The 26727-nt window shown below is 37.7% G+C and overlaps 1 protein-coding gene across 2 annotated transcripts in view; it reads left to right on the top strand.

Moving 5' to 3' along the window:
* Positions 1-1946: 1946 nt before the first annotated feature.
* The window catches only part of LOC148661980 (phosphatidylinositol 4,5-bisphosphate 3-kinase catalytic subunit gamma isoform), a 35790-nt gene continuing 11009 nt past the window's right edge, over positions 1947-26727 (top strand). Inside the window, exons 1-7 of one of the 2 annotated variants that reach the window (XM_088636562.1) lie at positions 1947-2121; positions 3284-5251; positions 9899-9964; positions 12173-12398; positions 12500-12594; positions 13609-13761; positions 14477-14567. In XM_088636562.1, the coding sequence (XP_088492688.1) occupies positions 3323-5251; positions 9899-9964; positions 12173-12398; positions 12500-12594; positions 13609-13761; positions 14477-14567 (2560 nt within the window). In that variant the 5' untranslated portion in view covers positions 1947-2121; positions 3284-3322. The remainder of the gene's footprint in view (positions 2122-3283; positions 5252-9898; positions 9965-12172; positions 12399-12499; positions 12595-13608; positions 13762-14476; positions 14568-26727) is intronic. The other variant, XM_088636561.1, reaches the window with a different exon arrangement.

Here is a 26727-nt window from a genome sequence, read left to right as displayed (position 1 = left end):
AGTATTTGGTACCTAATCCACTTATTTTGCTTCATTTTTCATGTATGAAAATAACCTAAAGGACACATTTTCTTTCAATTCTTTACAAAGAAGTATATGTTCTCTTCAGAATGTTTAATTTGCTGTCTCACTATTCTCATTATTAAAAATCTTCCCGAGTCACAAATGACAGGAAATGGGAACATTAGCAGTATTTGACACAAACTATTTCGAATTGTTAAAAACCTGAGAAAGAACAACTGAAAAGCAATCACTTACTTGTTCTACGGTTAGATAGAAATTCAAAGATTGGGTTGGATAGAAAGTATTACATACATAACATGTGTGAAATGAAAAATGACAAGAAAAATATTTTTTTTTATTGTACATTGAGGACATTGTGCTCACCTTTTGCTTCCTTTAGTTTGCCATTCATTTTTGCATTTTGAAGGCAGTTACTAGCCCTTTGTGAGATGACTTTTCCCTTTCCTCATTGAGATCGGCATTTAAGTTTGGTTTCCTCTTTTCAACAGCAGCTTTTAAAGCAAACCACAACATATTGGTATGATTCAACTGTACTGTGGGGACTGAGATGGCCTGGCCAACTGCAATCTTACCCTTTTTTTCCAAAACTTTTTGTAGACTGTGCAGAACACTTATGGTTCCTGCTACAGTAGATCCTGCTGGAATACAATCACCTAATAAGCTCTGCAACTCTGGACAATGTGACTACAGTTTCTAGATACTGTACTGTATTCTGCATTACTCTCTGATCCTCCTGCAATTCAACAGTTACTAGTGACAGAAGAAACGTAGAAACAGTAGCCATCTCACAAATTATACAATATTTACAAAAGAAGTGGACAAAATATTAACAAAAAATAGCAAAAGTATTTTCTTGTTTTCTAGAGCATTCCTCACTAATGGTTTTAGTAGGAATAAGACTGAGATAAATCCAGCTGAATCAGCTCACAAACCAGATTTTACAAAACTACTAACTACTACATTATGACAGCCATGTTAAATATCTTAAGCTCCACCCCCTGCTCCTCTTGATGGACAAGTAAGCCTCCATTTAGATCAGAGGTGAATCAGGGTCTGTAACTCAGAAAATGGTGGAATATTTTTTGGGCGCATGGAAAAAGGACATTGCAGGTTTTACAGGTTTTACGTCTTCATTTTCACCTACTGATAGTCAACTCATTAAGTTCTCTTTGAATTATTCCCTTGAATTTCTAGTCAATATTCTTTCTGTTATTGTGTGCAATGTTCTGCTGTAATCTGAGGATTTTGCTGAGCTGCTAAAACTGTTCTTTCACTTTATGTGGCCTTGCCTGGTCTCCCACACTTGGAATTAGTTGAAGTAGATTCTATCGTGTGTTTGTTGATAACTGACAATGCAACACTCTTTGGTTGTACCAAATTATTTAACTATTTTTCTGCCACTTTCTTCGTTGTTAAATTGTATTGCTGATGATTTGTGATATTTTCTTAACTTTTTAGATTTCACAGTTTATTTTCATTGATTATGTATTGTACAACAACAGTTAAATTTACTTTTAAACATAGTTGTTAATAATTAACATTTAGTTTAATACAGGATGTTTATTTTTTATTCTTTTTTTTTAAAGCTGCATCTCTACTTCTCTTAATCATGGGATAGGTTAGTTGCAATTACAGTTACAAGTTTAGAGATTACTTCCTTTGTGGTTTTTCCTCTGCCAAAATACATTTGTCTGCAAATACACAGTACCTGTGTATTGGATGCTATTTCTGAATGGCCCTGAACCAACAAAAGTGTGAAGTCCTAAACATCTTGTATTCTATGACCTTATAAAATATTGCTACAAAAAAGGATCATTGCAGCTTTTGTAGTTGAAGCAATATTCTGTGTAGCTCTCAAGCCCTCACATAGTATATTGTACCATGGCATTGACATTAACCTTTATGCAATATAAAATAAAGGAAGTAGGGAGTTATTTTTCTTCTGTTGAACTAGTCTTTCAGGTAATAATTTACTAGGGAATGAGGAAGTTAAAAAAACTCGCTGTGAGTGGCAAACAGGAATGGATCAGCTGACTGGTACTGTACTTCCACTCAGTTGGGCCACAGAAAAGGCATTAGGAAACTACATTTTGCAAGGTAAGCCTGTTGCCTGAAAAATTAGGATCACACAAAAGAATAACCGCAAATTTCATAGTCTAATTTCTATAAATTTACAAATGTATTATTTTTGCAATGTAACAAGGCATTTATTTGGAATAATTAAGAATTAAGATTTGTTTAATTTTTTTAATCATTCTTTAATGATTATAGAAGAATTACAATATAATAATATCTATCAATTATGGATCTTATACTATGTGAATTAAATTCTTCAATGGAAGATACTGTGCAATATTAAGTGTGGTTGTGTTACAAAAATATTTTTTGGACTAAAATACTGTATGGAGCTTTATTACAATATGGTTCATGTGTTTAGTCCTGATGACTGAAGTCCAAATATAGATAAGCACTTTTAGATAACTATGAATTGCTTAATGTTGATGATCCTATACTGTATGTATATATTATTTTTAGTAAATTACAATAGGACACTTTTACAAAATCCTTTCACTATCAACTACACTTTCAAGCATTTATCAAGTTACCTTCAGAGTTTGGGGCCTCAATACCTAAAAACTGGAATAACAGAAGAAATGCTTCCATAAAATGCAACTTAATGTAATTGGTTTTGTATTTCAATCATCTGAAATTGTGTATTTGTTCTGTAGTACATTGAGAAAATCTGGTCAATAAGGTCTAATTCACAAAGAACAGGGAACATTCTATAATACAGTGCAGAAATAGCTTCCCTTTTATTGAATTATTCTAATAGGCTCTTAGAAGCTGTTCATGTGGGAAATAGTTCATATCATTTTTAATTATCTATGCATGTACAAATGAAGCTCCATGCACACAGGACGTTGCATACAATATCTTTCATGTAGCAGTTCATAGTCTACTTCAAACGGGAACAAAAGGATCTTTAATTTGGAAAATTTTTGAAACCATACTTTTCCCCGATACAACTAAAAAAAAAAATCAAAACAGACCCTGTCTGTTTATGTTTGTTTAAGATATTTACATATGCTATTTTCATTTCTTATCACGGAACTTAAATCGTTTTTTAAATTCTCTAAAAAATGGTTGTAAAAATATTTGTTTCTCTTCACGACTCCCTTTAGCTCTAAACAATTCAGAGAGGCAGAAAACAAAGTATATAAGGAACTCAGATAAAGTTTGCGGTCTTTCACTCTTCCAGGAACGGTTTCCAAGGCTGACCTTTCATCCAGACGTCGAAATGCAGCGAACACTGGATCTTGCAGATGAAAATGGTTCTGCTTTTGAGGAAGTCTCCCCACAAGCCTCTGACCCAGATAACATCCTGACTTTTGCCTGTGTTTTGCCAACAAAGAGAGGAATTAATGTCTCCAATGAGGTTCTCATTGTGCAACTGCCAGCTCAAGAGAATGTGCGCCAACTCCGACTTCGCATTTGCATACAGGCACAGGAGAAAGGGCATCACCCAGACATCTGCCATGTCCTCGACCCCGAGTGCTACCAACTCCTTTACACAAGAGGACCAGACTGGTGTGAAATTTACGATGACTATCAGATCCTGAGGACCTTAGAGGCGGTCAGATACTGGCACCAACAAGGTATAAAAATGGGTAAAATTTTTGTGAAACCCACTTCTGAAGGTAAAGAGCAAGGCAAAACCTTCCATAGTAACCTTGCCTACTTGATCGGACATGACCTCAACAAGACTGTTGTTGATCGCTTTGATGAGTTGAGTTTTGCCCGAAGGAAATTTGCATCTCCTCGCAAGATAGAACTCCGTAACCGTAACCCCAGGGAATATGTCACTGAGCCTTGGACTGCTTCAGTTCCTCTCCCAAAAGACCAGCAGACCATGCTTAACAGTAGGATACCCATTACTTTCCATTACAATGGAGTGAGCTTGAGTGTGAAGGCAGACCTAAAGGAACGGCCTTCTGCTCTGATTGAAACGTTTATGCAGAAGATGTCTGACAGAGGTTCGGCTATGGAATATGCAGCCTCTGACTTGACACTTAAGGTTTGCGGGAGAGAAGAATTCTTAACCGGAGAGTGGGCACTGTCTGATTTTCTCTGGGTTCGGCAGTGCCTTAAAACCAAAGAGGGAATTCATCTGTCTGTGCTCCCAGTGCTTTCATTCCAAGAGGATGAGGTTAGAATAGAGGACTGGCCATTAGTGGACAGCTTCACTGGGCTTTTCAATAGTCACAGGGATCTCACTCTGGCCAACAAAGAAGTTGATGACATCCTGATGATCTCTCTCTGGGATTGCAATAGGAATTTCAGAGTTAAGTTGCTTGGATTTGACATCCCTCAGTTTCCCGGTAAAGCTCCTCAGTACGTTTACGTCGAAGCTTTCATCCTTCATGGGAAGAACGTGGTGTCATCAGTCCGGTCTGTGCCCAAGGCTTTTGAGGATGAAGTTCTTTGGAATATGTGGTTGGAGTTTGATATGCTGCTTAAAAACCTGCCACGAGGTTCAAAACTGGGGTTCAGCATCAATGGAATTTATATCGATGGCAATTCGACAAAGGAAAATAAGTCACCCCCAGCCAGAGGAAAGTTGTCAGACTATCCAAAGGGCAAGGAAAAGGCTTTGTACTTTGTGAACCTCTTGCTAATTGACCACAGGTGTCTCCTCAGACAAGGGCAACACACTCTCCACATGTGGCCGTTTCCTGAACAAGAAGAGGAAATATTTACCTTTGAAGCTGACAAGCTTTCTTCCACAACCAATCCAGACCTGGTTAACTCCATGGCTATCACCATCATATTAGACAAATACAGTTTCCCTGTTGTCCTACCACATAGTCGGGACTCACCTCCTTCTTCCTCGTCATCAGTATCATCCTCTCTGACAAAAGATGATGTTTCTTCAAAATCTTCAACTGTGTCACACAAAGGCATTCTCCAGCGGTTTAGGGAGGAAAGTTCTCAGTATGGGTCCCATCTGCTGCAGTTCCTGAGTACCATTAACTGGTTTGATCCTGACACAGTACGGGACATCCACTGGCTTCTGCACAATTGGGACCCACATGATCTGGATATCTCCGTTGCTCTGGAACTGCTCAGCATTAAATATGCTGACGAGGAGGTCAGGCGAATGGCAATCAAGAAGCTGGAGAGACTGACAAACAATGAGCTCCTGAGATACCTGCTCCAGCTCGTACAGGTTAATGCTTTTCCTTTGTATTTGAATTATTTTACAACAGCCAATCCTGACTTGGCTGACTTCATTATTGTAAAGGCTCAAAGACAGCGTGTAAAGAACCCAAGCTTTTATATGTATGGATATTCACTGCTGAGGAAAATGCTTCAGTTCTTTTCACACAATGCTTAATCCTTCCTTGTGCAGAAAGAGAAGAATTCTGTTCTGGTGGCCTAATATTGAACCCTTTAGACATTATTTTAAGATGAAATTTATTCTTGATAGATCTGTATTTTGAAGTATGAAATTGGTATCCTTTTATCTTTACGTATTTTAGAGGAGTATATTATTTCACTGATGAGGAGGTCCTGACAATTGGACTGGACTGATTAGTATGATCGATTAGATAATACAACACTACATATTGGCGGTTCACATATGTTTTGTAAACCAAACAGGTCTGCATCTAATGCTATAGGTTTCATGATCATGTAAGGATCAGTGTATTCTACAGCTATGTTGGAAGACATAAATCGAGGGTTCTTAAAAATATTAAAAGCCCATTAACTGTGAACTGTGCTGTCTTGTAGGATGTGCCATGCTTTGTTTGAGATGTTAAGCTGAGGTCTTGACTTCTGTGTCTTGAAAGATCTCATGGCACTTTATGAAAGGTAGTGTTAGACCCTATTCTCAGTAAACCACTTTACAGTAAACCAAGCTGGATATTTCTTTACTGTCATAAATAAAGGAGGACAGACAAAGTTAACAGGTTAACCTCATCTCTCACTCACTTTCCTAAGAACAGCAACAGGCTTTGATGTTTTGATGAGGCTCTTGAAGATGAACAAAATTTTCATACAAAAACATGCATTTATGATTGGTCAGTAGCTGTTTTTTAATCATGTAAGGTCAAAAAGTTGGCAGCTGGAGGCTAAATCACACGTAGGATACATGAGTTACACCTTCACTTAAGAGACCTTGAAGAAACCTTGACCTTGATCCGGGAGTGTACAAAACAGTAAAATAGTTTTTGAGGACCTAATTGTTAAATCGTAACAGTCATAAGTTCCTTCAGTAGGGATGTGATCCTTAATGTCTTGTATGAATTTCACTCTTGGCTTGCACAATACAGCCTACTTAAAGTTCCTTCTTAATTCAGTTAGTAAAGCAGTTTCGTCTCTCCACAACCTGTAGTGGAGCTGCTTGTGTGTAATAGTTACCACATGTCACTTGGGGGGTGGGGGCTGGCTGCATTTCTGTGGTGGGTGCTTTCACCCTTAGGGATGAAAAGGGTGTAGTGGGGAAGATAACTCTCAAGACACAGGAATTTGGAAACTCTTCAACTTTATGCACTGCAGCTGCTGTAGAGGCATCTCACACACCCCTTGCCCAAGCTTCCCTTGGAGTGATAACTATTCAGTAAACTACCTCCGAACATAAACTTTTTAAAATTAGATAGCTTACATACAGTACTCTACTTGTTTACTTGTTTTTCCTAAAGCTATATTTCTTGAGGTACAGTAAATAAGGCAATGAGGTCCATGTCTGGTATTTTTTCTGTCTCCTCATATCTGATCTCTGACCTTTTCTGGATAATGTTTTGACTCCCAGGAATGCTTGGTTCTGGTATCTGTCTGCGTTTCACATCCCCCTTCATTGTTTCTCTTGTAAATCATACATTAATATTCAAGGGCTATCCGAATGTACAGAACTATTTATTTATTGTTAAATTTCAGTGCCGGTGGAGTTTTCTCCACAACTTGTAGGGTTCTTAAGAAAAAAGTTAATGTTGTTTTGCATATAATTTCTGTGGTTTGATTTCATCACGTTTGCTTTGTGATTAACATGCACGACATAAAGTTTTCAATTCTTGAATATCCCATGGCAACAAACCTGTTCTTTATTGGTTTCATCATAAACTTTTGAAAGATTATTGCGATTTTTATATTCATCTATTATAGAAGCCAATTTTTTCAGCCTGACAGACATTACATTATTTCCTTTCTGCTGGTAACACTCTGTCAGTGCCGAATACGAATGTCTGGCAGAGATGTTGAGCTCTTCACTACAGCTTCAGCCCTCAATCAGAAAAACTTCACTGCAGAAATCACAAATACCTTTAGGAGCTTCTTAACTCTGGTGTCAAAAGAGTATGATAGAATTTTGCCTTGAACAGAATAGAGCAATATTAACAAAAGCATAAACGTGCATTAGGAGAATGTGACTATGGAAATAATTCAGTGGGTTTTATTTTATTGGTTATTCATATTTTCTTTTTATAAAAAATGTCTTGCAGTATTTTTAGATGCATATCTTAAAAAAAATAACAAAACATTAAAAGGTTTTTAATGACACTCATCTGATTTTTATAATCCCTGAATATTTGTTTTGTTAATTTTCTGGTACATTCAGCATACTGTAGGATGCTCTAAAGTGTTTTTGTGCATTTTTACTTACAGTATGTACTACACTGTATGTAACCAAAGCTAAGATATAATTATAACGTATCTAATTCTGAAGTAAAGTAACAAAGGACATAGCTATTTGTATTTTGATTCAAACAAGACTTCCTAATAGTATATTATAATAATTCTTTATGGTAGTAATTATGATGGTGATGGTTGTCCGTCATGTCCGATGATGACAGCTATACTTTGTGCAGCTCATCTGTTTTGGAAGATGAGCTGCATGAAGAAACCTTGTGCAGTGGAGCGTTTAGAAGTGGGAAAGCTGTTGCACTGGGGGCAGTCCCACTCTCTCGACCTCATCCGGGTACTGACCAGGCTCACACCTGCTTAGCTGCAGTGGGCTGCCAGAAGTGAGCTGCAGGGTGATATGGCTGCTGGCCAGTATTAATTATAATCCCATTATAACTGGAGGTTTTACACCATGTGGTAAGCACTTAAACAATTAAGACTATCATAACGTTGTCCTGAGGGGTGGCACAGTGACACAGTGGTTAGCATTGCTGCCTCGCAGTGCTCGGTCCCTGAGTCCAGTTCTGGACCTGGGGTGCTATCTGCACGGAGTTTGTATGTTCTCCCACAGTCAGAAGACATGTGTGAAAAGGTATTGGCCCTAGCTGCGAATGAGTGTTGTCCTGTGATAGACTGGTGTTCTGTTGCTTGTGGGGATAGGCTCTGGCTCCCCTGTGACCCTGAATTGAAAGAACTGGTCAGGCAATGGTTGGATGGGTGGATAATATTGTTCTGCTCTGGTTTTATTGCTTTAATTCCTGGCTCTGAGAGAACCCTTTTGTTTTCAAGAAGAATTTGTGATTAGAGGTCTATGGGTTCTTGAGAAAACAAAAGGACATGTCGTTTTGCATATAATTTCTGTGGTTTTATTTAATCAAGAGCAGGGCATCCCAAGAGCCCAGTGTCTCTTGGTTTTTGTTCCAGCTGAGTTCTTCATTATTGAATTGAACCCCAGATCCAACAAATACTTCATGAATATTACTTATGAATTGTTTTCAACCCTGCGACTGTACAAAGTTCTAATTTTACCTTAAGTGATTCATAAGCGTCTTCCAAATGGCAAATTTTGTGGAGCACAGATCAAATGAAGAAGTGCAGTACATCACACTGGGCAGCGATGCAGAGTAATGATTTACAGTAGGGTTCTGTGAAGAAAGATCATGGGCTTGAAACTGGGGTGGGATGCTGCTGTGGTAATTTTGAGCAAGAACCGTCACTCAAATTGCTCCAGCAAATGCCCTGTTGTATAGGTTGGTATTCTCCAGGTCATCATTATTAACGGGAACTTAATGGGACTAAATTGTCATATTTCATTAAATTAAGAATTAAAAAAATAGTTAAAGAAGTAGTTCAATGAAGAGGTCTATTAAGCAAAACAAGGGGCAATAAAACCTGGAAGTGAGGACCAGAATAGAAGGTATTATTTCAGCTTGATGGCAAAAGATTTGTAGCTTTGGGAGGCAAATTTACTGTATACTGTATGTACTGTATGTCAAACTTGTCTCAGACTGTTCCATCAAATCAGGAGCTCATAAAGAACAATATGTGCCATATTGCTCATCTATATTTTTCATCAAGTTGCATTCCTGTTCTATTTCAATTGATTCAGCAAAAAAATGTGACAAAATGTACCTTAGATGAAGGTTTTACAAAGTGTTTTAATATTTTTGAGATATTACATTTTTCTAGTTCTTTTCAAGGAATAAGCTGCTTGAAGGTTCTTAGAATTTGTTTTTATCTTTACCACAGCTTTTCAACAGAAGCAACAGGATTGATAAATTAATAATGCTTTAATCTACGCCTTTGTCCTTAGTTGATAAATGACAATTTCAGAGGAATATTCAGAGCTTGTATGGAGCAAATAACAGTAAGAATCTAGTTATAAGTCTTATTTCTTACTTATAAATATACTGTATTTGTAGAGTAGTTCATTGTTGCTTGGTCTGTAATCATAGCTGAAGCTGTAAGAAATATCTAAACCTGAGACTTTTCCACAGACTTCAGTTGCAGGACTGTTTTTCCATTTTTAATTAAGTGGGCTAAATTGAATCAAGTTACGTGTGTGGTAATTTGTGTTATATGGTTTCATTAAAAAAATTTCCTCCAAAGAAATGGAAATGAAAAAGGCAGCAGCTGCCACTCCTGCTGTCTCCCAGAGATGTAGAAGTCATAACACTGTCTTTCCCCTTTTCAGACATTGAAGGTGGAACCATACCATGACAGCTTTCTGGCCAGGTTCCTCATCCAAAGAGCATTAAGAGTAAGTTCGGTCTTGCGTGTGTATGTTACTCAGAGTAATCATGTGATCTGGTGTGTGTTTGTTTTCAATCTGCGTTTGTGTTAGGGAGACACAAATACAGTACAAGCATATTCTTGTCTGCAGTGCTTAGTACAGTATATAAGATAGTGTGGCATCCCAGCTACAGCCAGGACCTAATTATAAGGTCATGAAATGATTATCCCAGGGATGCTGACTGACTGCTTGACCAGCACGACAACACAGATTTCTGTGCTCACCATGCAGTCAATCAGTAGGTAGATGCATCATAGGCTACATAGGTATTCATAGGCTTCAGAGGAACAAGTAAAGGTTTATTCCATGTTGAAAAGAGAAGAAAAGAAACACAATGTTTCGGATGTGTAGCCTTCTTCGGGTGTTCTACACAGCCGAAACGTTGTTTCTTTTCTTCTCTTTTCAGCATGCAGTCAATCAGCCTATCATGGGAAATCCATTTTCCACTGTAACATGCCACACTGTTATTTTGTTCAAAATAGCTACAGTATGAAAGTGAACTGAGTGAGAAGAGTCCACTTTGCCTTTCACTTGGCCTTGTCAGATGTTGGGCAAATTTGGTTGTACTTCACTTCCAGGTCCTCCCCCACTTTATTTTGTTCCTTTTTTGTAATTTTCTTTATTTGATTTCTGGAGCCGTTGAGAGGGGCCGCTGAGATGGACTGTGCTGTTGTTTTTCACAGAAGTGTTTTTTTTTCTTCATTTCAGCTTTTATATATCTATAGCGACATTTGGTCTTTTCATGGCTGTTTTTGAATTCTAAATGTCTCTGTTCATCTCTTGTGGGTAATGTGGCTTCCACTCTTGCTGGTTTGCAATTTTTGCTACCTTTCTTTTGTGGTCTGTCACCAGCTGCCGTGGCTGCTGCTAAAGTTGGTCTCTTTGTCTACTTTTGTGCCGCTCTGGGGCTCTATTTCTGATCGAAAATATTTCACCTGACTTCTACTGTCATGGTCTGGGACTTTTTCAGAATTTGGGAGGACGGGATCTGGTTATGGGGTGGTCTATAGTAATCTACTTACAATTGTAAGTACTATTCAGTCACATTGTTTTGCAATGGGCAATGCTTGATACCTGCATTTAAGACACTTATACTGTACACTCCTGATGTGCTTAAAAACTCCTCTACCTTTTACCATGCACAGTGCTATTGAATTTCTTACAAATTAATCTGTATTTTGGTGCCTGCTTGGTGAAATGTAGCCCGTGTCACAAATTATTCTTATGAAACAACAGTCTTACTTCAAGCACATAAGTCATTGTTCTAGAGGCAATACAAGTGTAGTAGGGTGACATGTATTTCTACACGAATGAACTTGCCACCAGTTTTTGATTTATTGTTAAAATGCAGCCTCTGTAGCCAACTTCTGTTAATTTGAAAATTGTTCAGTCTCTTATGTCTAAAATTCATAACTTGATGAGGTGACATTTTCCCTCTAAACCAAAACTACCCCAATACTGCCACTGAATGTTAATAATAAAAAAGCACAAATGATTAATCGGCTCAAGGTCGAACTATGTAACTGATCTAGTTCAAAATTACCAAGTATCTTTCTGGAAACTTGATAATTGATTTTAACTGATATAGAAACCTTATTAACACACTGTTACATTACAGGGATTTCACTTAATATTTTATGGTTTTCAAATTGGTAATGAATTTATGTATTCTTTACTATGAATACCTGCATCTTCTCAATAACTTTCCACTAGTATTGCATTGCAATGCCACTTATTTGGAATGCCTCAAAACTGCTTGTTTTTGTTTTTAAATGAGAAGGAATTGTGTGACAGGCTATTATACGCCCACAATCTGGATTGCAGAAGTGCAGGTTCTAAAACCCTGGAAGCCAAAGGGACCTATACTACTCAGAAACATTGGCATGTCTGTTAACTTATATATCTATAACTAAGAATATATTAAACAGATGCATGGAACATAGAATTACTTAGAGTAACTATTTTTTTTCTTTTAGTTTTATTGAATCATTCATTTATAGGAGTTGGAGAACTTTTCTTAAGGACAGCTTTACCAAATTGCCCTAAATATGTTTGGAACAAATGGAAATAGATATTTTAGCTTCCTGTGTATTTATGTTAGTATGGGTAAGACTGGACTCCTTGTGGATATACACTAGGACTTGCACTAAAAGCATCCCGTCTGTCTTTTAAAAGAGCAAGAGAGTTGGACACTACTTCTTCTGGTACATGCGCAGTGAAGTGACCGGTTCCCTCTATTTCCGTGACCGATTTGCCGTGATTCTCGAGGCCTACCTGATGGGGTGTGGCCAGGCCATGCTGGATGGGTTCCTCAAGCAGGTGCAGATGGTGGACTGCCTTCACAAAGTGGCAACCGATATCAAGAAGGTCTTTTCAGAAAAGAGTGACCTCCCCCCCAACGGTAGGTCAATGGTAAGGATTTACCGAATATGTTTTTCTTTCAATGTTGTTCCGCTTGGAAATGTTTAATGTTTCTCTCTTGATTTTTGCATTTCTCATCAGCTGCATTAATATTGCAAGACATGCTGAGAAGCCACGTTCTACCCCAAAACTTCCAGGTCCCTTATGACCCTCGCATTATAGCAGGACAGATTGTGGTATGTTGTTTTGTTTAGATTTTATTGTTCCTATTAGTCCACGTCACAGTACGTAAATGATGGTTATGAAGATTTCTTCTGGGGTCTTTACTAAGTTTTCAAGAGACAACTAGTAAAGACACTCAGCCCTGAGCAGGTATACATGCTACGATCCAGGTGTTACAGCCAGGGCTACAGTATGTTGTAAGCCAACTATTCCCAGGATTTTCCCAAATTGTGTTGCACAGTCAGCTGAGTCTAGAACGGAACTGGGAAGGTAGGGTGCTGCTGGTGAAGGGTGGGACTCCTCCAACGAGATACAGCTGGAGAAATATAAGGAAAACCTGGTTAGTGCTGAACATTCAGCTCAGGACTATAGTGCCTCTGACATGTTAAATGATGAGTGGCTTGAAGATTGGTGTGTGGGAGGAGTTCTTCTGAAAGTTAAACATGCTTGAATAGTTGAAAGCTTTTGTGGTGAAACTAATAGAGAAGACTAAAAAAGACTTCCACTAAAGATTAATTTGGTTACATCCCACCAAACAATTTATCATCTCTGCACAATAGTCCAGCAGTAGATTTTAAGGTATTTTGCCCATCGTCTTTCATTTAGCCTGTGTTGCAACTGTGCTAGAGTTATATGTAGAGTAATGTACTAAATTGGATGTGTTTCCAGTACTTGCTTTTTTGCTTCTACCCAAGTCAGCTAGTTTTTCGCAATTGAACTGGATAGAGTGTCCAATTCAAAAACAATTTCTAATGTCCTTGGGCTACTTTAAGCCTTGGCATTTCTTTCATTATGTGTTAAAAACACTAGCAAGGAATGTTTTGCCAAAGATATCTTAGGATGGCCATAAAAAAATGTAATGGAACCCCAGCTGATGAACTCATACAGCTTAAAAGGCTGTCCATTTTGTGGTGTACTTCTATCCACTCCTCTCATTACTGTAGAAGAAATTGTTTTGTTTTTGAGCCAAAGTTTAGGCTAATTGTTTGACCCTGCTCAAGACAGCATCTCATTGTATTTTGTTGGAGATACAGCTGGAGAAATGTAAGGTAATGGCCTCCAAGAAGAAGCCCCTGTGGCTGGAGTTCACTTGCTGGACATCAGAGGAGTCACCCAACCACACTGTCGGCATCATCTTCAAGCATGGCGACGACCTGCGACAGGACATGCTTGTCATTCAGGTGGGAGAGCCTGCAGGGCTCATGGGCAATCATTTTAATGGGCAAAATCATGAGAGAGGGGGCAGAATACAATGTTTCCAAGCCAACAGGTCTACATCTGACTAGCATTAATCCTGTGAACTCAAACTTGTGATCATTTTGCTTTTCTAGCAAGGTTTAATACAAGAGCACTTTCATCTCTGATTTCTACTTAATGCACAGATTGCCTATTTTGTCCTATTTATTTGCTGCTGTTGATCTTGAATAAACACTCTCTCTCCTTTGAGGGTGCCAGAACATTTTTGTTGCTATGTTAATTTAAAAATAATTACATTGACAAAGTTCACTGGCAAATATAACCTATGAAAAGCAATTTGCAGTATTAATGTACACACAGTACACATATAGCTTATGCAGAGAAAGGCCCTCTTAAATAGAAAGTGTCACAGCACATTGGATATATTATATTTCTGATGTTTTAACCACTCTCAAACTTCAGCATAATGACGAGGAAATGTATTGCACTGTTAGAATTCAGGTTATGCTTAACTAAATTTGAAAGCAAATAAGTTTGGTCATAATGACTGGTGTCTGGATAGAATGCCTGTTATTTAATGGAAATGAATGCATTTCAGTCTTTTTTCAGTTGAAACATTATTTTTCAGTGTTTTCAGTGTCAAGTTTTCAGAAGCTTTCTGTTATGTCAGTTTTGTGGTAACTCTGTTGCATTTTACAGACCCTGCTAATTATGGACTCGATCTGGCAAGAGAAATCCCTGGATCTGAATCTGGTCCCATATGGATGCATATCCACCGGATACAATATAGGTAATCAATGTTTTTTTTTAGGTGTGCTTTCTCTGCTTCTGTAGCTGCATATTAAAATTCATTGTGGTGCTCTCTGGTTAAGCACTTGCCTTCCAGCTATCTTCCAGTGTTGCTTGATGTAACATGTTTGAAAGGTCCCCAAGGTATTCATTCTCTCTCCCTGGTACCCCATAAAAGACAACATTATAGCATTATTTTTGAAATTCTACAGATCTTGCATTCATCTACCAGATCTTGTGCCTGGTGTTACAGATGCAGCCATTCAAAATGGGTGAGGTATTTCGCGGCATACCCCGGTGGGCGTGTCGCAGTATCACGCGGTATCACGCAGTTAACGTGGTGTCACGTGGTTAACTATCCGGCGTCGCCTTGTAAAACCGCCAGGGGGAGCTTAACCTCTCATGTACAGCATTTGAGCCTTTAATTTTGAACTGTGTATTACAGCATGTTAATCATCAGTCATTAAAATGTTGGTATATTTTATGAAAGCAAGATTGCTCAGTTGGACAAAAGTACACAACCTACCTTTATCAGAAATATTTATGCATCAAAGCCTTTACTGAAGATATTACTAATAGTATTAATAATGGATGACTTTGGACAAGCTGTATACTCAAAGTATAATTTCTTTAGCACATTTGTACAAGCACTTGGAATCTGTCCAAGCCATACTTTGTCAGGCATTTTGTTTTACTTCAACGGGCATAAAAACTTCCTTGCTTTTAACAGGGCGTTTCATAATTTCTAACTACGAAAATGATTTAAAATGCGACACCTATCATTCAACTAGAGCTTTAAATATCACAAGGATCCTCAAGAGCACAGCAAAGAGTGTATTAAAAGACACTTGTATTTATCAACGCTTTCTTTTCCGTATACCAGATTTTATGGAACCACTTCAGAGGGGTGTCAGCCAGTCAGATTCCAGGAATCGGCACTTTAAAGGAAAAATACACACCGGCATTCCATTTCTCCCTATCGATTTTAAGCATCGAAGTATTTAACTAGCATGTGAAATAGCGTGTGAAAAAGTGGTAGTTTTAAGCTTTTCTGCTAATATAATATGGAATCGCGCATCTAAAGAATTCGTGTGCTGCGACAGGGCTGTGTAGGGCTGTTTCGCCTGCCTGTTCATGCGAGCTGTCTTGTAGCTTACTGGTCTAGGTGCGTGACTACTAACTGGCAGGTTGTGTGTTCGAATCCAGCTGGTGCTGGACTTTTCATTTTTATTTATTTATTTTTTAATCGCGTAACATAAACATATTACCGTATGCAAACTGTACTGTATACAGTATGTATATGTATATTTAATGTCTTAAATGTGCCCGTTTAAGAATTGAATATTCATATCTAATTTTACCACTGAAGGGAAATCTTAGTAGCTGAGCATAAAAAGACGAGGAGCATACTGTAACGCGTGTGAAGGCCATAAACGATATTAATTTTGGAACATAAACATACAGTATATGGCTGGTCTCGGTACTTTAAAGAAAAAAATACACACCAGTATTCCATTTCTCCCTAAACATTGTAAGCTTCGAAGTCTTTAACTAACGTGATACCGGAGTCAACAAGCATACTTTTAGAATTTGATTAAAAGGGAATATAATATGGAATCGCGTATCTCAAGAAATTAATAACGATATAATTATATTCATGTTGCAAAAGAACTGCAACGGACATAAAAACTCCCTTGCTTTTAACAGAGCGTTCCATAATTTCTAACTACGAAAATGCCAGGTGAAAGGATTTGTAAACATATTTTGTTAAAGCAAGTCAGTTTTTTCCGCAACACATAAAATACATTTTTCCAAGAAAGTTTAGCCTTTGTCACTAATGAAACCACTAAATAAAGACATAAATATAGAAATCTTAAGATTTGTTTTATTTAATGTTGGTAGCAGGATGAACTGTCAGAGTGTATATTTTGTCGCAGAGTTGCTGCAAGATGTTAACAGTGAAAAAGGTATTTAGAAATGAGTTATTTCAAGATGAAAAAGAAAACATGGTTTCATTATGACCAGAATCGGTCTTGAGATATTTTTAACTTGATTTACAGTATTTGAGAGGTATGTCTTAACACCGATACTACAGTGCTTAAGTACTGCTCACGCATATGTTTCTAGGTTTATATTATGCATTTCATACGGTCAAATTACTTTTGAGCAACTAATAAGAAGCGCGAAACGGTATGCGTTTTTGTTTCGTTTTGTGCTGGGACCCGTGGATTGATTAGAGATATCAAGTACATACAAGTCATTTTTTAAATGTTGTAGTTCGTCTTGAAAAAATGTTACGAGTACATCATCTATCAACAATTACACAGGTTCTGTTTCCATATTGCGGATTTTGGTTATGTAATATTATTTTCTAGATTTCACGTTGTGAATATATGATTTGGGCAAACAGAGCCGCAAAGAAGTACATTGTTGGTTGTTGTTTTTTTTTTTGCAGTTTTATCTAGAACAAGCGATGCTTAAACCTTTGTCTGATTCTTGTGAAACTATCCACACGACAGTTACAGTACCTAGGAGTTGACTTCAGTGATGTCACTGATGGGATGTTTCTAAAAATCCATCCTCTGTAAAACGTCTTCTCTAGTTGTCCTGCATATGTATTCGCTAATGAAGCTGTGTGTTCTGAGCCTGAATCTCTACATTTCTGTATGAACCAGCTTAGAGGGCTAAAGACAGCTTGTGTTTAAATTGAGTGTAAGGCAATTTATGCTTCTAAAGTCATGGTCAGCATTTATTTTTGTACTGTGCTGTAAACTTGTTCTGTGCCAAGTCACATTATTTTATAGTGTTTTTATAGCGTTATCAAATCCGGTGGCGCTGTGTGTTAGTTTACTGACTCCCGTGTCACATGGTCTGTGATTGAAACCTGTAAAACCGGTTTAATTCGTCACAGCCAGCACTCTTCAGGTGTGAGGGTCTTCTGCTCAGAATGAAACGCTAAAATGTTTGTGTATATTCTAATGGTAGTGGGGGCAGGGTGTGTGGGAACAGGTTTGGTTGAAATTGCATTGGAGATCTATGTTCTTCACACCTGAAACATTTTCTCTGAAAGCATTTTCTTCGCAGTTTAACCGATCTTGTTACAGCATGTTACAGTTTACTATTATTAACCATATTAATTTTAAGTGCTTAATGTAAAATCTTGTAAAAATATATTTTCATTGTTCAAATATACATTAAGTCTGACTATCATATAATAAGTTAAATACAAAACTAAAGAAAAAATAGGGTTAAATATAATTCAAAATATTTTGCTAACAATGTTAACTGTTTATGAATAATAAAATGTATTAACTAAGGAGTAGGATGGCACAGTTGTTAGTATGTTTTTTGTTTTGTTTCTTTTTCATAAATACAACAGTAGTACCTGATGTCTCAGTGGCTTTCAAAATTAAATTATGCATGCAAACCTGTGAACTAGAAAGATAACTAAGATATCCATCCATTTATAATGGTGGCAAAGTGGTTAGCATTGCTATCTTGCAGCACTGGGGTCCTAGGTTCAATTCCTGCCATCCTGTGTGTGTGGGGTTTACATGTTCTCTCTGGGTTACATGGTTTTTCTCCATATGTGTGATATGACTCCCTCTCGCACTCCAAAACATACTGGTAAGTTAATTGGTTTATGGGAAAACTGGCCCTGGTGTGTGTGTGTTTGTGTCTGTCTGTCCTGTGATGGACTGGCGCTATGTCCAGGGTGTATTCTGCCTTGTGTCCGTTGCTTACTGGGATAGGCTCCAAATCCTCTGTACTGGATAAAGAGATTAGAAATGGAAGTAAAGGCACTGTGCGGATGGAACTATACACGGTGTTAGAAACCCACTATGAAATGGCAGCATCTCACTGAGAATAAAATATTTTATAGTGCTGGCTTAAGGAAACAGCCTTTCCACCTCTCTTGCACAACAGTATCCATACCTAGTTATTTAAACAAATTGCCTCTAATTATAAACATCTTAATATGCTGGCTCTGTGGATCCGCATCAGCTATGTTTGCCCATTCCTTCAATTCATGTGCATCCAACACACAGTTCAACGCTAGCAACTACACAAAATCTAAAATATGAGCTCTACTTGCCACTTACAATACCAACAGTACCAGCTAACTTTAGTAGTGACATTTTCATGGATCTTTTTAACAATAAAATTGACAACATCAGACTTCAGACACAATTAAACGGCCTCATAAAAGTCTGGTACAAACATTTTCAGCATGGAATAAACCGTTACTTTAATGGTATAAACCTTAAATGGATTCATATTCTCAATAAGATTTGGTGCTCAGTAACATGACTTAGAAAATGACAGAAGACATACGTATCATGCTTATCCTTCTATTTTTCATAATCGTAAACTCCTTAAGGCAGTTACATTTTCTCTGTTCTGACCTGGAGTTACAGAGAAATTTAAATTCTAATAAGAGATTTGTAATGAGGAAAGTCATACCAATCACTCATACAGTACCAGGATTTGCAATTACAATACAAATACTTTCTTTCTGTATGTGTTTATTTTGCAGTTTGAGTCTATGGCATTCCCTTGGGGGTCTATACTCCAAGGCATGACTTTTTTATGGGAACATGACATTTTTTTAAACATATATTTTTGTGGTAGGAGGGCGCAAAACATCAGTATTTACTGCTATTAATCACTGTACGATTTATAGTTGAAATCTGAGCCTAGATATAAAGTTAGATATAAAGTTAAAATCTCGACAAAGCAATGTAGGAAATACAGAGAAAATAAATCCTTTCTGACATCTAAAATCAGTTTCGATCAAGGTCTCTAAAACGAACAAGAAAAAGAGGATTTTCGGAGGGCAATTACGCTGTGTTTATATAGAATAAGTGATTTATGAGCAATCTAATTTCTTGTTCATTTAAAACAGTGAAATGTCAGCTGCAAAAGATCGCACCAGAAACAGCACTCTCTCTGCCTGTCATAGACGTTCAGGAAAGGCTGAATGAAGTCATGTCAAGTACAATAATTCGGTGATCAATAATAACAGTTGTATTATATCCATGGAAATATATTCATTATATGCCAGCGAACCTCACCGTGCCAGGCCACCACTGCGTCACAACACACAGCTGCCAGTGCACCTCTACATACCCGACCACCACTGCATCACACAGCTGCCAGCGCACCTCACCGTGCCAGGCCACTACTGCGTCACATAGCTGCAAGCGCACCTCACCGTGCCAGGCCACCACTGCATCATACAGCTGCCAGGGCACCTCACCGTGTCAGGCCACCACTGCGTAACACCACATAGCTGCCAGCGCACCTCACCATGCCAGGCCATCACTGCGTCACACCACACAGCTGCCAGCGCATGTAACCGTGCCAGGCCACCACTGCGACACACCGCACAGCTGCCAACGCACTTCACCGTGCCAGGCCACCACTGCGACACACCACACAGCTGCCAACGCACTTCACCGTGCCAGGCCACCACTGCGTCACACCACACAGCTGTCAGCGCACCTCACCGTGCCCGGCCACCACTGCATCACACAGCTGCCAGCGCACCTCACCGTGCCAGGCCACCACTGCGTCATACAGCTGCCAGGGCACCTCACCGTGTCAGGCAACCACTGCGTCACACATATTTCAGCGCCATATATTTCATGGATATTGTGGAATATAATGGATGGATATCTTAGTCATCTTTCTAGTTCACAGGTTTGCATGCATAATTTAATTTTGAAAGCCACTGAGACATCAGGTACTACTGTTGTATTTATGAAAAAGAAACAAAACAAAAAACATACTAACAACTGTGCCATCCTAATCCTTAGTTAATACATTTTATTATTCATAAACAGTTAACATTGTTAGCAAAATATTTTGAATTATATTTAACCCTATTTTTTCTTTAGTTTTGTATTTAACTTATTATATGATAGTCAGACTTAATGTATATTTGAACAATGAAAATATATTTTTACAAGATTTTACATTAAGCACTTAAAATTAATATGGTTAATAATAGTAAACTGTAACATGCTGTAACAAGATCGGTTAAACTGCGAAGAAAATGCTTTCAGAGAAAATGTTTCAGGTGTGAAGAACATAGATCTCCAATGCAATTTCAACCAGACCTGTTCCCACACACCCTGCCCCCACTACCATTAGAATATACACAAAGCACTGAAATCTTTCGAGCTAATGATCAGGTGACCCGAGAGAGAGCGAGAGAAACACCAAGGGGTGCGGAACCAGGGAACTATTTACATGGAAAACGGGCGATCTCCCCAGACTGTCCGCCCGTTTCACTGTTACCTGGATACCTCTTTATTTAGAACTCACTAACACTGATTTTTAGTTTAGAAGGATTCAAGTAGGGTTTTAGATGATAGGCAGCGACCTTAATCAAGCCCAAATCATAATTGAACCCATTCAGAGCCTACATTACATTTTAGCGTTTCATTCTGAGCAGAAGACCCTCACACCTGAAGAAGGGGGAGTTGTCTTTCGCTGGAAATCTCGCCTGCTTCTACTTTACGAGTACAACCCACTCTCTGCTGGAGTGCTGGCTGTGACGAATTAAACCGGTTTCACAGGTTTCAATCACAGACCATGTGACATGGGAGTCAGGAAACTAACACACAGCGCCACCGGATTTGATAACGCTATAAAAACGCTATAAAATAATGTGACTAGGCACAGAACAAGTTTACAGCACAGTACAATAATAAATGCTGACCATGACTTTAGAAGCATAAATTGCCTTACACTCAATTTAAACACAAGCTGTCTTTAGCCCTCTAAGCTGGTTCATACAGAAATGTAGAGATCCAGGCTCAGAACACACAGCTTCATTAGCGAATACATATGCAGGACAACTAGAGAAGACGTTTTACAGAGGATGGATTTTTAGAAACATCCCATCAGTGACATCATTGAAGTCAACACCTAGGTACTGTAACTGTCATGTGGATAGTTTCACAAGAATCAGACAAAGGTTTAAGCATCGCTTGTTCTAAATAAAACTGCAAAAAAAACAACAACAACCCATAATGTACTTCTTTGCAGCTCTGTTTCCCCAAATCATATATTCACAACGTGAAATCTAGAAAATAATATTACGTAACCAAAATCCGCAATATGGAAACATAACCTGTGTAATTGTTGATAGATGATGTACTCGTAACATTTTTTCAAGACGAACTACAACATTTAAAAAATGACTTGTATGTACTTGATATCTCTAATCAATCCACGGGTCCCAGCACAAAACGAAACTAAAACGCATACCGTTTCGCGCTTCTTATTAGTTGCTCAAAAGTAATTTGACCGTATGAAATGCATAATATAAACCTAGAAACATATGCGTGAGCAGTACTTAAGCACTGTAGTATAGGTGTTAAGACATACCTCTCAAATACTGTAAATCAAGTTAAAAATATCTCAAGACCGATTCTGGTCATAATGAAACCATGTTTCGTGTATGTTTTCTTTAAAGTACCGAGACCAGCCATATACTGTATGTTTATATTCCAAAATTAATATCGTTTATGGCCTTCACACGCGTTGCAGTATGCTCAGCTACTAAGATTTCCCTTCAGTGGTAAAATTAGATATGAATATTCAATACTTAAACGGGCACAGTTAAGACATTAAATATACATATACATACTGTATACAGTACAGTTTTCATACGGTAATATGTTTATGTTCCTAAATCAATCTCTTTTATGAGCATGTGAAAGGCATGGTGAATCGATTCTCAAAAATTACTGTACTTTGCATGATTGGAAACAAATGCGTGATTGCGAAATGCTGTGGTGTTACTTTTACAAAGACGGTCAATGAAAAAAAGAATGTTGACCAGGGCAATACTTTGAGTTTACACTTACAGCTTGTCCAAGGTCATTCATTATTAATACTATTAGTAATATCTTCGTTAAAGACTGATGGCCACAGCTCAAACATGAGAGGTTGAGCGTTATTAGCTCCACCTTGCGGAAATTCCGGATACTATTATTTTGCTTGTCGTATTATAGGAGAATTTACGGTAACTAGCGGTATTTACCGGTAGCTTGCGGTAGACTGCGTACAGCGTACCGCAAAATAATGCGGTATCGCCCGCGCATTTTGAATGGCTGCATCTGTAACAGAAAAGAGAAAAATATAAATATTTCCATTTTACAGACGTTCACACATTTATAACATTTTGGCTCAATAAAAAGCTAACCCAATAATTAAATGTGATAAAGTATAGTTTGGATGTTTATACATTCATGTTAATCGTATTCTTGATTTATTTCAATAAGTGTTCATGTTTCATTTGCTAACTTAGAGCATATGAAGAATAAAATAGCTGCATGACAAGTGACTTCCTTCTCTCAGTGGAAATTAAAAGGTAGCCTGATAAATTATAAGACAGTAAGAAAGGTTCCAATCAGGAGGAGACAATTCTTTCCATTTTTTTTGTTTGATTGCTGGTAGCAAACTGATCTGAGGATCTACTCCAGCTCTTTCTCTTTTTATCATACAGTAAATTTTATTTTCTTGCTTTCTGAAACACAATATAACAAAAAATAACCTCACAAACTCAAAGAAAAAATCCTTGCTCCCCCCCCTCCCCTTGGCAGTACTTCCTCCCATGCTTTTAACTAAGGGCATCTAAAATACTGTCAAACAGCTACAATGGTATCTCTGTACAAGGCTTTGACTGTGTCAATCACAGCACCTACCGTTCCCTTACCAGCAACAACATGGATTCTAACACTCAGACATTAAAAAAAGTCAGGCCAAGAGAGAAAATACCGAGCTTTACAACATGCGGTACCAGTAACATTTTACCCACAGTAGACTCACCAACCAGATGTGTTTCAGTTTCTGTGATAAGCCTAGATTAATCATATCCTCTCCTCTAGGAGGAGCACCAAGTGTAAACATGTAACGTCCCTATTAAAAATAATGGCAAAACAGAAGTTCACTCTTTCTAGAACATACCTTCTTATGGACACTCCTAAAATGTATAAAATAGTGTCCACAGCATCTCATAATAGAGGCAAATGGGGAACTACAAACTCATTTCATACAATGCCATCCATGAGGGGTTAAATACACCCTGAGAGAAATTAATTTCTGGATAATTCAACTTCTGTGATTTCTGGAATATGTATTATCCCAAATATTTTTAAAAGAAATTGAATCATTTCAATGAATCTGTGCCATTCAAGTACCTGCTCCAGACAGTAACCACTGCTAAGGGTTTATATGAAGCTTGCATTAAAAGACTTTAAAAAAATGTCATGTTCCCATAAAAAAGTCATGCCTTGGAGTATAGACCCCCAAAGGAATGCCATAGACTCAAACTGCAAAATAAACACATACAGAAAGAAAGTATTTGTATTGTAATTGCAAATCCTGGTATGAGTGATTGGTATGACTTTCCTCATTACAAATCTCTTATTAGAATTTAAATTTCTCTGTAACTCCAGGTCAGAACAGAGAAAATGTAACTGCCTTAAGGAGTTTACGATTATGAAAAATAGAAGGATAAGCATGATACGTATGTCTTCTGTCATTTTCTAAGTCATGTTACTGAGCACCAAATCTTATTGAGAATATGAATCCATTTAAGGTTTATACCATTAAAGTAACGGTTTATTCCATGCTGAAAATGTTAGTACCAGACTTTTTTGAGGCCTGTTTAATTGTGTCTGAAGTCTGATGTTGTAAATTTTATTGTTAAAAAGATCCATGAAAATGTCACTACTAAAGTTAGCTGGTACTGTTGGTATTGTAAGTGGCAAGTAGAGCTCATATTTTAGATTTTGTGTAGTTGCTAGCGTTGAACTGTGTGTTGGATGCACATGAATTGAAGGAATGGGCAAACATAGCTGATGCGGATCCACAGAGCCAGCATATTAAGATGTTTATAATTAGAGGCAATTTGTTTAAATAACTAGGTATGGATACTGATGTGCAAGAGAGGTGGAAAGGCTTTTTCCTTAAGCCAGCACTATAAAATGTTTTATTCTCAGTGAGATGCTGCCATTTCATAGTGGCTTTCTAACACTGTGTATAGTTCCATCCACACAGTGCCTTTACTTCCATCCATTTCTAATCTCTTTATCCAGTACAGAGGATTTGGAGCCTATCCCAGTAAGCGACGGACACAAGGCAGAATACACCCTGGACATAGCGCCAGTCCATCACAGGACAGACAGACACAAACACACACACACCAGGGCCAGTTTAAATCTAACCTCAGAACCTTTCTTTTCAGAAGACTTAGTGTCTGTATCTGCTTCATTTTCTAATTTTGGTAGCACCTCTAACTGCTTGTCTTTCTTATATGCATTTACTTTGTAATCTGTGGTCCTTTTATCTGTTTTTACATCTACTGTATTGCTTTGAGATGCCACCTTTAATGGTGATATATCAAATAAAGTTTTTTTATTATTGTTATAGGGAAACATGATCAGATTTTCCCTGGTTCAGAAAAAAAGATCTAAAGTATACTAGTTTGTCACTCTTCTCATTCTCTTTGCTAAATGACTTTTCATACTAATCTGATCAATCTAACTGCCAGTTTTCTGTGCTTTCTCTATCCTGCTAGATTTGCAATTATTCTGAAAATTTTCATCTTGAAATAACTCATTTCTAAATACCTTTTTCACTGTTAACATCTTGCAGCAACTCTGCGACAAAATATACACTCTGACAGTTCATCCTGCTACCAACATTAAATAAAACAAATCTTAAGATTTCTATATTTATGTCTTTATTTAGTGGTTTCATTAGTGACAAAGGCTAAACTTTCTTGGAAAAATATCTTTTATGTGTTGCGGAAAAAACTGACTTGCTTTAACAAAATATGTTTACAAATCCTTTCACCTGGCATTTTTGTAGTTAGAAATTATGGAACGCTCTGTTAAAAGCAAGGGAGTTTTTATGTCCGTTGCAGTTCTTTTGCAACATGAATATAATTATATCGTTATTAATTTCTTGAGATACGCGATTCCATATTATATTCCCTTTTAATCAAATTCTAAAAGTATGCTTGTTGACTCCGGTATCGCGTTAGTTAAAGACTTCGATGCTTAAAATGTTTAGGGAGAAATGGAATACTGGTGTGTATTTTTTTCTTTAAAGTACAAAGACCAGCTATATACTGTATGTTTATGTTCCAAAATTAATATTGTTTATGGCCTTCACACGCGTTACAGTATGCTCCTATTCTTTTTATGCTCAGCTACTAAGATTTCCCTTCAGTGGTAAAATTCAATATCTACAACGGGCACAGTAAAGACGTTTACAGTAAGTCTTTCTACAACAGACCAACGGACCACGAGTGCCCCTGTCGGTCAACCAATCACGCACCGCGGTACCCCGCGTCATCTTACGTCATGATACGCGACACCGCAGCCAATTACCTGCGGTACGTGTCTGTACCGCTCACTTTGAATGGCTGCATCTGTATTTCAATGGTAGTGGGTTTCGCAGACGAACGTCTCCTGGACATCCAATCCATAGACTCCAATGACATTTAAGAGCTCAAGCACAGTCTGCAAATGAAAGAGGACTTTGTATCCTTCACACCTTGCAGTATAAGTGCTTCAGACAGCTTTCCTGACTTGTAGGAGAAAGCTGGATTCGAATTTATTTGTGTTAGACAAGCATGAGCTTTGGAAAAGAATACAGTAGGTGTCCCAGATATACAATAATTATGGCAAATGTTCTAAAAAACATTATTTTACTCAGGTGCTCACAAAGGAAGGAGTTAATAACATGCCACAGACAATCCTATTTTTTTTTTCAATTGATCTCAGCTTAACACAGACTGAAGTTACAAAAGGGTTGGGAGAACCTGGTCCCAATAAGTATTTTCTCACTTATACCGAAATTAAAGACTTTATTCATGGATAACTAGGATATTTCCATTAACTCTTAGAGCAAGGGCTATGCCTACTGATTTGAAAAGTGCACATGTAATGCCCATCAAGTAATAGGGTGAAACTGAGACAAGCAATTAAAGACCAATTAATCTTACCTCAATTACATGTCATATTCTGAGAAATAAAAACAATAAAAAAGCCAAATTAGTAGATCATAAAATGAAAACTACAGAGGTTTGAATAGGTAGCTGCGTTGGCATGTGTAGGAACATGTAAAGGTTTATT

Source organism: Lepisosteus platostomus, chromosome 6 (assembly GCF_059453375.1).
Source record: "Lepisosteus platostomus isolate fLepPlt1 chromosome 6, fLepPlt1.hap1, whole genome shotgun sequence".
Lineage (NCBI taxonomy): Eukaryota > Metazoa > Chordata > Actinopteri > Semionotiformes > Lepisosteidae > Lepisosteus > Lepisosteus platostomus.
Note: the sequence above shows the minus strand (reverse complement) of the source record. Positions and strands in the feature narration are given on the sequence as shown.